At 51.0% G+C, this 12,981-nt stretch overlaps 1 protein-coding gene across 1 annotated transcript in view; it reads right to left on the bottom strand.

Annotated features, from left to right (window-relative positions):
- Positions 1-735: 735 nt before the first annotated feature.
- The window catches only part of LOC144733513 (transcription cofactor vestigial-like protein 2), a 58,598-nt gene continuing 46,352 nt past the window's right edge, over positions 736-12,981 (bottom strand). Inside the window, exons 3-4 of the mRNA XM_078615444.1 lie at positions 4,371-4,946; positions 736-1,990 (exon numbers count right to left, since the gene is read on the bottom strand). Of these exons, the coding sequence (XP_078471570.1) occupies positions 1,950-1,990; positions 4,371-4,946 (617 nt within the window). The 3' untranslated portion in view covers positions 736-1,949. The remainder of the gene's footprint in view (positions 1,991-4,370; positions 4,947-12,981) is intronic.

The following is a 12,981-nucleotide window of genomic DNA, read 5'->3' on the forward strand; positions in this document are numbered from 1 at the left end:
ACATAATCCTCACCGTCACGTGAGCTCACATCATCTTCACCGTCACGTGACCTCACATAATCCTCACCGTCACGTGACCTCACGTAATCCCACCATCACGTGACCTCACGTCTCACAATCACGTGACCTCACATCATTCTCACCGTCACGTGACCTCACATCATTCTCACCGTCACGTGACCTCACATCATCTCACCATCACGTGACCTCACATCATCTCACCGTCACGTGACCTCACATCATCCCACCGTCACGTGACCTCATATCATGCCACCGTCACGTGACCTCACATCATCATCACCGTCACGTGACCTCACATCATCCCACCGTCACGTGACCTCACATCATCCCACCGTCACGTGACCTCACATCACCCCACCGTCACGTGACCTCACATCATTCTCACCGTCACGTGACCTCACGTAATCCTCACAGTCACATCATCTCACATCACCTCACCATCATGTCAACTCACGTAATCCTCACCGTCACGTGACCTCACATCATCCCACCGTCACGTGACCTCACATCATCCCATCGTCACGTGACCTCACATCATCCCACCGTTACGTGACCTCACATCATCCCACCGTCACGTGACCTCACATCATCCTCACCGTCACGTGACCTCACATCATCTCGGCGTCATCCGTTTCTCCGAGTCCAGACTTTTTATTCCACAATGCTGAACACCCCCCCCCCCTTCCCCCCCACTCCCTCCCCCCCGCCCACGGACAGACCATATATTGTCCTGCATGTACGTCCCGGGGTCCCGTGACCCGTGTCGCAGCAGCTGCAGCACCGAGTCTGCGAAGACGGACGCCGCTGGTCCAACCGCGGTCCGAGGCTCTGCGCGTTTTGCCCACCACGTGGAGGAAGACGAACGCGGTCCCCGGTTCCTCGTGGCAGGCTGATGTTGACGGCGTGACGCGAGCAGAAACGGACGGCTGCGAGTTTTACTCCCGGCTGGGTTGATGAGCCAGATGGTTGCGGAGCCAGGATCCGGCTCACCGTCCTGCTGCGTGTACGTTCAACTTCTCTCGCACCGTGCGCAGCCAACCGTGCTGATCGGAGGTGCGGTGATGATGATGATGACGGTGCCTCCTCCTCCTCCTTCGTATTTGTGAATCGGGGGCATTTGAGTCAATGTTCTACGCTCCAAAGTTCTGTCCTGGGTGTGGTAGTAACCACAGTCTCCCCACGCTGCCGGGAAATTTTTATTTTCCATCTGTGCATCATCAACATCATCGAGTATCCGCGTCGTCGTCGTCATCATCATCATCATCATCAGCTGCTGCTGCTGCTGCTGCTATGGCTCGCGTGCGGATGGGGCTACCCAAGGCTGTTCTCATTGACCTGCAGCCACATCTCCACTGGGCGTTTGTCCACGTGGTATGGGATGGGCAAAGTTAGTGGGGTGGGTGGTGTGGCATTCCTGGCGTCCGCGTGGTCTTCATGAGCACCGAGCTCCTTCCCTCCCGCCGCGTGCGCGTGCCGATCGGATTAATGAATTAATTGAACAAGACATCAATTGATTAATTAATGGGGGAGCGGTGGCGCAGCGGTTAGCGCGCCGCGTTACAATCCCCGGCGGCCACCCCCGCCCTCCCCCCCGAGTCCGACTCGGCAATCACAGCCAACGACAGCGGGCGTTTGATATCTGAACCAGGCTGTGGGCAAACGGGGGTTCTCTTCTAGGTCGACTCAGAGTAAAAAAAAAGAAATGGGCGTCTGTTGATGCGGTGTGTAAACTTCAGCACTTGGGGGTCCACGGCCACACAGACCTACCCCCTCGTGCGCCGTGCAGGCCTTAATGGGCGCTTGTTCACAGTACTTGCCCCAGCAGTCTATGGAGGCTATACGGGGGATCTTTGTCCTTGTTGCGGGGAGGTTGAGGGGGTGGGGGGTCAGCAGCAGCCCTCCATCCTTGAGGCTTGTCGACCGAACCATCAGCTCATGAGTGACGAGCTACAGAGCCCGTAGCGCCGAGCTGCGGAGACACCGCGTGCGCGGACGCACACATCACGCGCCGTTAGAGGTCTCGAATTATTTCACTCAACGTAACCGTCTCGCTGCGGAGGATATCGCTGACACGATAAACACGCAGGCGATGTCTCCGTCATGTCTCCGCGTCTCCACATGAACCGTCCACAGCATTACGATGGACAGCAAAGTGGACATTATGAAGCGTTGATAATTGATTTTTTACCATTTTTTCTGGCAACAAAACTGACACCGTTTTTACAAGGAGTCATGTTTGCATAGACCACAATACCTGCGGTCGGAATGCAAACAAAAAACACAACTCTGATAATGTATCCACTGTCCTTGAAATTGATTGGTCCACACCCGAGACAGCTTTTCTTAGAGCCTAGTCTCACATGGTGTTGGACCAGATGATGCCAAAAGGCGCACAACTCAAAGCTACTGGCAAAGGAGGTTCCAATGGTGGATTATAAAGCGTTGTTAACCAGTGGCATCTACAACTCCAGTAAATTATACAACATTTTTCTTCTTAGGTTTTTTCGGTAAAGTCACGTAGAAAGTAAAATAAAATAAAAACAAAAATCACGACGTTTCGGAGGCAACACAAGTCTCCGTCATCAGGTGGGACCGTCACAGCCAGATTAGCTGTATCAAGTGAGGCAATGATTCAAGATGTAATCCCTTAAAAGCGAGTTGAGGGGGGAGGGAGAGGGAGGGGGGAGCTCATCAGACTATGGTAGCCAATGAAAGGAACGTATCGGGAGGGAGGGGGGGCGAGGCCAAAAGGGTGAGCGATGGGATTAAGGGATTGCATCTTGAATTAAGGGATTACATCTTGAATCATTGCCTCACTTGATACAGCTAATCTGGCTGTGACGGTCCCACCTGATGACGGAGACTTGTGTTGCCTCCGAAACGTCGTGATTTTTGTTTTTATTTTATTTTACTTTCTACGTGACTTTACCGAAAAAACCTAAGAAGATGATTCCTTGCAGTCACGAAAGCTTCAAATCTAGAATTATACAACATTTAATGTCATTCCCCCGTGTTTAGTGTGCACGCCGTACAACACGTTTGGAATCGACGGGAGCAAATTTGGACTTACGAACAAATCGACTTACGAACAGACCTCTGGAACCTATCTCGTTCGTAAGTAGAGGAATCCCTGTACTTTTTGGTTCTTTCGGTAAAGTCACGTAGGTAGAAAAAATAAAATGAAACAAAAAATAATATATCAGCTGTTCCATTGCTGGATTATTTTTTTGCGCCTGATGACGATCGAAACGTCGTGATATATTCGTTTTTGTTTCATTTTATTCTTCTACCTACGTGACTTTACCGAAAGAACCAACGAGTATGGATTCTTGCAGTCACGAACGTTTCAAATCGAGAAGGAATCCCTGTAGTTAAGTGTGTTTCTTTACACATCCCATCAGCTGCACGCACGGCCTTCTGGGAACGCGTAAATTCAGCAGCCATTGGTAACGATTCAAGGCAAGCTCTGGGGCTGGGTTTTCACATCCAGTGACTCATCAACGGCTGCGTTGGCAGCGGTGCACGAGCACAAATAACAAAGCAACAAAAACAATTCAACACGTTAATCAAAAACGTGATCGAACATATCTAATATGTGACGTTTCGGGCAATGACCCTTATTCATAGCGCACCAAATTTTTTATTTAACCTTTTGTAACTTTTTATTTAACTTTTAAGGAAACTGACAGATGAAAGAATGTTCCTGTTGTTATTCATAAATATAATAACTAATGTTCCATAAGCACGTCTGGTTATCGGCGTGCGATTGTAGCGGCAAAGGAGCCATCCATAAATGACGTCACGCGATTTTGGATGATTTTTGACCCCCCCCCTCCTCGTCACACGGCGTCACAAAAAGTCAGACCCCCCCCCTCAAATATTACGTCACAAAGCTCTGCCCCCCCCCCCAAAAAATGAAACATGCTTCAAATCGATTTAAACTATTGTCATTGTATTGCGTATTTAATGTGCCGCTGCACTCTGATGTTGTAGCAGAAAACATGTATTAAAAAGTCTATATAATTAAGTAGAACGTGTTGAAATAATAAAATGATGAAAATAAAACGTAATAAAATGTTTTATTTTTATTATTTTATTATTTCCATTCTACGTGACTTTACCGAAAGAACCAAGAAGATGAATCCCTGCAGTCACGAAAGCTTTAAATCGAAATTGAAGTAGAACGTGTTGTCTACATTTATTTAAAGTTGCGCATTTTGATGTGACGTCACATTTCTCAACCCCCACCCCCCTCGTCGCACATCGTCACAAATATCTGACACCCCCCCCCGCCCCCCAGCTGCGTGACGTCATTTACGAACGGTCCCAAAAGCCACTCACTCACTCACCGGCTTCCGCGTTCAAACTCTGCGCCACCTCCACGGGGCTGTGAGCTGCAAATCCTGCCTGTCCCCACGGGCCTCCCACGGGGCTCTCCGAGGCTTTGCCGAGGTCGCAGCCGGGACCCAGGGCCGGTGGCAGCCTCGCTGGCCGCAGCGGCGGCGGCGGCGGCGGCACCAGCAGAGGCCCGTAGAGGGGGTCAAAGGGATGAGTGCCGGCCGAGTAGAGGTCAGAGACCCCTCGCGAGTACGCGCCGGCTTGGCTCGACAGCGGGTAATGCCACGCGGCCGCCACCTCCTGCTGCTGTTGCACGAGGTGGTGGTGCGGGTGGTGCGGGTGGTGCGGGTGGTGGTGCGGGTGGTGCGGGTGGTGGTGGGGGTGGTGCGGGTGGTGGTGGTGGTGGTGATGGTGGTGGTGGTGAGGGTGGTGGTGCATGCCCGGGTAGGGCTCCAGGGAGAATGCGAGGTCTGCTGGGTGAGTGCCCAGCGTCATGCCTGGTGCGGTGGCCGTGCCGTGGTGGTAAGTGCTGCTGCTCCAGAAGGACGGAGGGAAATTCCTCTGGGTCATGGGAGAGAGAAGTCTGTCTGTGGTGGGGAGATACGTTGGAGGTGGGGGGGGCACGGGGTGGGGGAGGTGATCAGTCAGTCACGGGACTTGGTATCCAACAGTGTTCTTCGCTATTTTTAATTCCTTTATATTAAGTTCACTTGCTTGCGCGCTTACGACCGTGCAAATCTTTCGGTCGTTTTTTAACCCACTTCCCGTGATCCAATCGAGCTGACATTTTGCACACAGACTCGTTGTGCGTGACAATTTATTTTCGTGAAAAATTTTTTCCAACATTTTCCACTTTTTAGGAAAAAAAAAATTCACTTACACAATCATATATTTTTCCTAAACACAGAAAATTATTCAAGAAAGCAACTAAAATGTACAATATAAACAATCATACAAAAACTGAAAACCTTATGATCCTTATAAACGACTTTCCTTATTTTAAAATACCAATTTGATAAAAATTAAACTCTTACTCAAGAAAAACAGAAATGAATAATAAAATAAAACCGATGCCACGCATATTAAGGATTTATAGTGAAAAACTTTGTTTTAACGGGTTAATTTTTATTTTTCCTGGTAAGGCCCACTGAGCGATGTAGGTCGTTTTCACAAGCGATCTGGCTATCACAAATGACAGCTCAACCACGTGGAAATGGATAGCAGCTGAATGCTCTAAACGCGTGTGGAGGGAACAACCGGTGGACCCGGAGAAAAATCAACGCGAACGCGCGAAGAGACACACAAACTCCAAATATACAGCAGCAGGCGTCAGGGTCGGGATCGAACCCACGACCTCCTGTATACCAGGCGAGGTAGTTAACATCTCCTAGCCACCGTGATGATGATGATGATGAGAGAGAGAGAGACACGCAAACTCCAAATACAGAGCAGGCGTCAGGGTCGAGATTGAACCCACGACCTCCTATATACCAGGCAAGGTAGTCAACATCTCTTAGCCACCGTGATGATGATGAGAGAGAGAGAGAGACACACAAACTCCAAATATACAGCAGCAGGCGTCAGGGTCGGGATCGAACCCACGACCTCCTGTATACCAGGCGAGGTAGTTAACATCTCATAGCCACGGTGGTTAATGGGGGAGGTTAGTTTCTGCTATAATTCACCACTGCGCCACCGCTCCTCCAAGTGCGTAGGCATCAGAACATCAACGGGCCGATGCGCACTTCTCCTTGACAAATGTAAAATTCAAGACGCAAGTCACAGCCGTGCGGTTGCAGCCATGCGAACCCACATTTTTCACCAGTAAGACCACAGAGACCCATAGAGACACGCATATATGCATATGTACGTTGAACTTCTTTAGTACCGTACGTAGCCAACCGAGCTAATCGGAGGTGCGTGGGAAGGGCAACAAACTAATCACAGCAATCTATTCTGAGAAAATGTGTTTGTCAATCTCGATGATGATTTAAAAGTGCATAGCGCCCAGTGGCTTCCTTACATCGAAAGACAGCGCGTTCCAGACGGCCGCAGAAGCGCATCTGAAAGCGCGCGATGCAGTGAGATACACAGAGTTACACGCGATTTTGGTCATAACGCTCAAGCTATGGACGCATATCGTAAAACCACTGCGCTCCTTCAACGGAGGAGCAGGATCATCAAAACGACGCGAGCTCTCGATTTAAAGCTTTCGTGACTGCAGGGATTCATCTTCTTGGTTCTTTCGGTAAAGTCACATAGAAGGGAAATAATAAAATAATAAAAATAAAACAATAAAATTATTCTCACGACGTTTCGGCCAGAAGAAGGCTACTTGTGTTGTGGCCGAAACGTCGTGAGAATTATTTTATTATGTTTTATTTTTATTATTTTATTACTTCCCTTCTACGTGACTTTACCGAAAGAACCAAGAAGACGCGAACTCTCCTCTCTCTCTCTCTCTGCGGAATCCATCTCGTTGTGGCTAGCAGCAGCAGCACCTCCGCATACGCAAGGACAGAACAGAACTTACAACACTTCGGGCAACGTTAATCATTGCCCGTTGTTTATTGTTAATCTCAGCCTCAACGGGCACACGTCATAATATTGAGAAGGGTGACCGTGTTGTGCTCGCTTGGCGGTGGTCGTGATGGTGCTGGTGCTGGTGGTGACGATACGAGAAGCAGCCGTGACATCAATGACATTTCCCAGAGTGATGTCTAAAAGCTTTAGACATCGCCGATGTGTTTCGGGTGATGTTTAGCATACACAACGCCGTTGCGGGCGTTGTGTATACAGCAATAGATTCGGAGCATGCCACTCGACGTGAATGTGTGTGCGTGCTCGCGTGTGCAAGTCCGTAGGTGCTGGCCACTCTCGCCCTCGTGTGCCGTGCCGGCCTTCACAGGTGCAACTCGCTAACAGCACTTGCCCCAACAGTCTGTTACAGGCTACACGGGGGGTCTTTATCATTGTATGCGAGTAATGTGGATCTGTGGCGCAGTGGTTAGCGCACTGCGCTACGAACCCGGCGAGCTGAGTTCGACGATTCCCGCTGACGACAACGGCGATTATCCGAAACCCGCTCCCGGGCCTCCCCTAGGTCGACTCGGCCTCAAACGAGTACCACTGCGCGCCTCCCCGCGTCTCGGCGCGTTACGGGCCGCTCGAGGATGGATGGTTGTCTGAGCTTGAAACGCAAACATTGCCGTGACCGTGAACGCAAATCGTCGAAGGCGAAACGTGGGGCACGGTTTGTTTGTTAGTTTCCACAAAGTGATGCGTCTGGTGAATGCAGACATGATTCCTTGCAAAAGGTTTCAGTTTGGTGTTGTGACATCTTAACCCACCTTCTGTTATAGTGCCTTTCCTATAGAAACGGGGGATCTTTGTTGCCGAAGTGTAGTAGCTACTACACGTGTTGTAGCTACTACACGTGTAGCTGCTACACGTGTAGTAGCTACTACACGTGTAGTAGCTACTACATGTGTAGTAGCTACTTGTGCTACTGGCATTATCCGGCACTGCAAGTAGAGTGTCTTACCTAGTCTCCGCTAGGTAGACTCTCCACTAGGTAGACTCGGCCTTAAAAAAACGAGTGCCTGGTGAGTTGCGCGAGACAAAAGCGGCCGGGCGCGGTGACGACCACGCAACTTCAACTACCCCCCGGGCAGTCATCGCAGACGACACGGGGGGGTGGGGGTCGTGCCGTCGCCTCTGGGCGAGTGTGGTGATGATGATGAATGCCGTGGCGTGCCTGCTGGTCGCTGCGTTGTTTCATTCAAAACATCGCACGGTGAACTTCACGGCTGCGGTTTCGTCACACGTGCGCACACACACACACCCACACACCCACACAGACGCACATGCCCACACCCACACACCCACACACACACCCACACACACACAGACGCACACACCCACACACACACACGCACAGACGCACATACCCACACACACACACACACCCACACACACACAGACGCACACACCCACACACACACACCCACACACACAGACGCACACACCCACACACACACCCACACACACACTCACACACACACACACAGACCCACACACACACACACCAACACACACACAGACGCACATACCCACCCACACACACACCCACACACACACAGACGCACATACCCACCCACACACACACACACCCACACACACACAGACGCACATACCCACCCACACACACACCCACACACACACCCACACACACCCACACACACACACACAGACGCACATACCCACACACATACACTCACACACACCCACACACCCACACACATACCCACACACACACCCATACACACCCACACACACACAGACGCACATACCCACACACATACCCACACACCCACACACACACAGACGCACATACCCACACACACCCACACACACACCCATACACACCCACACACACACAGACGCACATTCCCACACACACACCCACCCACACACACACAGACGCACATACCCACACACCCACCCACACATACACCCACACACACACAGACGCACATACCCACACACATACCCACACACCCACACACACACAGACGCACATACCCACACACACCCACACACACACCCATACACACCCACACACACACAGACGCACATACCCACACACACACCCACCCACACACACACAGACGCACATACCGACACACCCACCCACACACACACCCACACACACACAGACGCACATACCCACAAACAAAAACAACAACCGCCATTCGCCACTAAGTGGCGGTGACGTCACCACGACGCTTGTGCCAGGCCATGTGCACCTTGAGGCCACGTGAAGTGTCGAACGCCCGCTGGCAGGGTCGACTGACCGAGATGACCGAGATGACTGAGATGACTGGCTGATGCACCACCTGTGCCCCTTACTGTGCCAACTTGCTGTGCTTTAGCCACACACACACACCCACACACACCCACACACACATCCACACACACACAGACGCACACAAGACAAAGGTCCCCCTTATTAGCCCTTAGGGGCCGTCCATAAGTGCCGTCACGCGATTTTGGACGATTTTTGACCCCCCCCTTTCGTCACACAGCGTCACAAAGTCAGACCCCCCCTCTCAAATATGACGTCACAAATCTCTGCCCCCCCCCCCCAAAAAAAAAACATGCTTTAAATCGCTTTAAACTATTGTCATTGTAGTGCGTATTTAATGTGGCGCTGCACTCTGATGTTGTAGGAGAAAACATTTATTAAAAAGTCTATTTAATTAAGTAGAACGTGTTGTCTATATTTATTTAAAGTTGCGCGTTTTGATGTGACGTCACATTTCTCAAACCCCCCCCCCCTCGTTACACATCGTCACAAATTTCTGACCCCCCCCCCCCCCCTAGGTGCGTGACGTCATTTATGGACGGCCCCTTAACAGACTGCTGGGGCAAGTGCTGTTAGCGAACAGCAACCTGTGACGGCCGGAACAGCACGCGAGACAGTGGGTGGACAGTACCTCGCCCGGCCGCCTTTGTCTTCTCAAGCGCTGATATTTAAACGCCGCACTAGGTGCCCGTTTTTTCAGGCCGAGTGGACCTAGGGGAAACCCAGGACCGGTTCAAATCACCGTCACTGGCGTTGGCCGTGAGCGGGAATCGAACTCGGGTGGCCGGGTTCGTAGCGTAGCAGCGCGCTACCCGCTACACCACCGATACAAAGACGCAGGCACACACATACAGCACTGGTTTGCACACACAACCACAAGGCATGCAAGTGCCTTTAGCTAACGCCCATCCGTCTTTGTTTACCCAACCGTCTTTGTTTCCCCCAGGTATTCATTCAGTCGGCCGATGTTAACCGTCGCCGGGAATCGAACTCGGATCACCGAGTTCCTCACGCGGCGCGCCAACCAAAGCGCCACCACTCCACTCCGAGAGGCACAGCCAACAACAAAAACAAAGACAAAGACCCCACCAATAGCCTTTAACATACTGTTGGGGCAAGTGCTGTTCGCTCTCACTGGATTATCTGTGGTGGTGGTTGATGGTCGAGGCGTGCACTGACAGACACAACACGCAGACACAAAGACAAAGATCCCACCGTATAGCCTCAACAGACCGTTGGGGCAAGTGCTGTTGGTGAGCAGCGCCTATTAAGGCGGGCACGGCACGGGAGCGGGTCGGTTTGATTCCCACCACAAAAAACAACCGGGCCAAGCGGCGCCCTCTTGCGCAGAGGAATTCCGAACCTCTGCGAGGCTTTCCTGGACAAATAAACGATTTGATGTGCGACTTATTCCAAACAGAATAAAATCAAACAAACGACACGAAAGGACTCCACTTTTGCCAGCGCACGACTGGCATGCACCAGTGGATTGACATCGGAACCGTGTTAGAAAGATATGTGTATATATATGTGTGTGTGTTATTGATAATCTCATTTGTTAACTTGAATCAGTATGTTGGAGGACGCGGTCCGTTCGAACTGTGTCGTCTCATCCATGCACCGCCACTACCGCAGGTCACAGAAACACACTCACTCATCCACTTAGCCAACCACTCATTCGCACACTCATTCGCCCACTCATTCACACACTCGTTGACCCACTTATTCACCCACTCATTCACCCACTCATTCACACACTCGTTGACCCACTTATTCACCCACTCATTCACACACTCATTCACCACACTGCAGGTCACACTCACTCAGAGACTCGCTCAACCAAAGACAAAGATCCCCCGTATAGACTTAACAGACTGTTGGGGCAAGTGCCGTTAGCGAGCACCTATGAAGGCCGGAATGGCACACGAGGGGGTGGGTGGCCAGCTCCACGCCCGGCCGCCTTTGTCTCTCCACTGGTGATGTTTACATATCACACCAGGTACTCATTTAAGGCTGAGTCGACCTAGGGGAGACCCCGGACCGATTCAGATAACCGTCACTGGTGTTGGCTGTGAGCGGGAATCGAACTCGGGTCGACAGGTTCTTAGCGCAGCGTTAACTGCTACACTACCGCTCCACTTACCCACCCACTTACTCACCCACCCACCTACGCACACACCCACTCACTCGCCCACCAAACACACTCACTCACCCACCCACACATTCACTCACCCACCTACACATTCACTTACCCACCCACACACTCACTCACCCAACCACACACTCACGCGTTCACTCACCCACACACTCACTCACTCACCCACCCACCCACACACTCACTCACTCACTCAACCACACAAACTCACCCACACTCACTCATCCACCTACACACTCACTCACTCACCCACCCTCTCACTCACTCACCCACACACACACTCACCCACTCACTCACCCATCCATCCACACACTCACCCACACACCCACTCACTCACACACCCACCCACACACTCACTCACCCACACACCCACACACCCACCCACACACTCACTCACCCACACACCCACACACTCACCCACACACTCACCCCCTCAGTCTCTTTACTTCTTCCCTCGCATTGCTCCACTCTGGAATTCCCTCCCACCACCACCACCATCGTGGTCTCAAGCTCTGACGATAAATAACCTCGCCCAATCCAAGAACCGTGTTAATAACTCTCGTATATTACAACTTTAATAACAACGCTGTTTGTTACTGGCCGCTTGACATTATGCGCATTTGTGCCCTGTGCTCAGCAATATTGTTTATATATATTATGTATTAATATTTGACAACTACATTTCATTCCGAGAAGAGTGCGGTTTGTAAACATCAGCAGGAGAGGATCAAATTATGTTTTTCCCCGCACGTATTTCAACATACCATACGTTTTGTTACATCAAGTAGAGATAGCACGGTGTACGTTTTACACACGCGATGTTCAACTAGAGACGTTGACGCTCTTTAAACTCAGGAATGCATCCCCCATGGCCAATCTGGAACCGAGGCAATGCCAACCACTAAGCTCAATTACATTAAACATATTTATATAAATAAATCAAACGTACTAATTATACGAAGTGCTGCGCAATAATTACTGCAATCTTCACGGATTCCGAGCGTGAGAATGTTTGGGCGGAAAGGTGACGATCATCGTAATTGTAGGTCGCGGCGTTGGCACTTGAATGCGTGCGTCGGACAAGCGAATCAAACTCGAAACCCTTCAGGCACCATCCACGCAGCTGGCAAGCGAGGCAATAGCATCCAGACGGATGGCATTCGTGGGGGACACATGCGACGTTACGGTGCCACGGTGGCTAGGAGATGTAAACTACCTCGCCTGGCATACAGGAGGTCGTGGGTTCAATCTCGACCCTGAATGCTGCTGCTGTATATTTGGAGTTTGCGTGTCTCTCTCTCTCTCATCATCATCATCACGGTGGCTAGGAGATGTTAACTACCTCGCCTGGTATACAGGAGGTTGTGGGTTCAATCCCGACCCTAACGCCTGCTGTATATTTGGAGTTTGCGTGTCTCTCTCTCTCATCATCATCACGGTGGCTAGGAGATGTTAACTACCTCGCCTGGTATACAGGAGGTTGTGGGTTCAATCCCGACCCTAACGCCTGCTGTATATTTGGAGTTTGCGTGTCTCTCTCTCTCATCATCATCACGGTGGCTAGGAGATGTTAACTTCCTCGCCCCGTATACAGGAGGTT

The sequence above is a fragment of the Lampetra planeri genome, chromosome 47 (genome assembly GCF_965212315.1).
Source record: "Lampetra planeri chromosome 47, kcLamPlan1.2.h2, whole genome shotgun sequence".
NCBI classification, from domain to species: domain Eukaryota; kingdom Metazoa; phylum Chordata; class Hyperoartia; order Petromyzontiformes; family Petromyzontidae; genus Lampetra; species Lampetra planeri.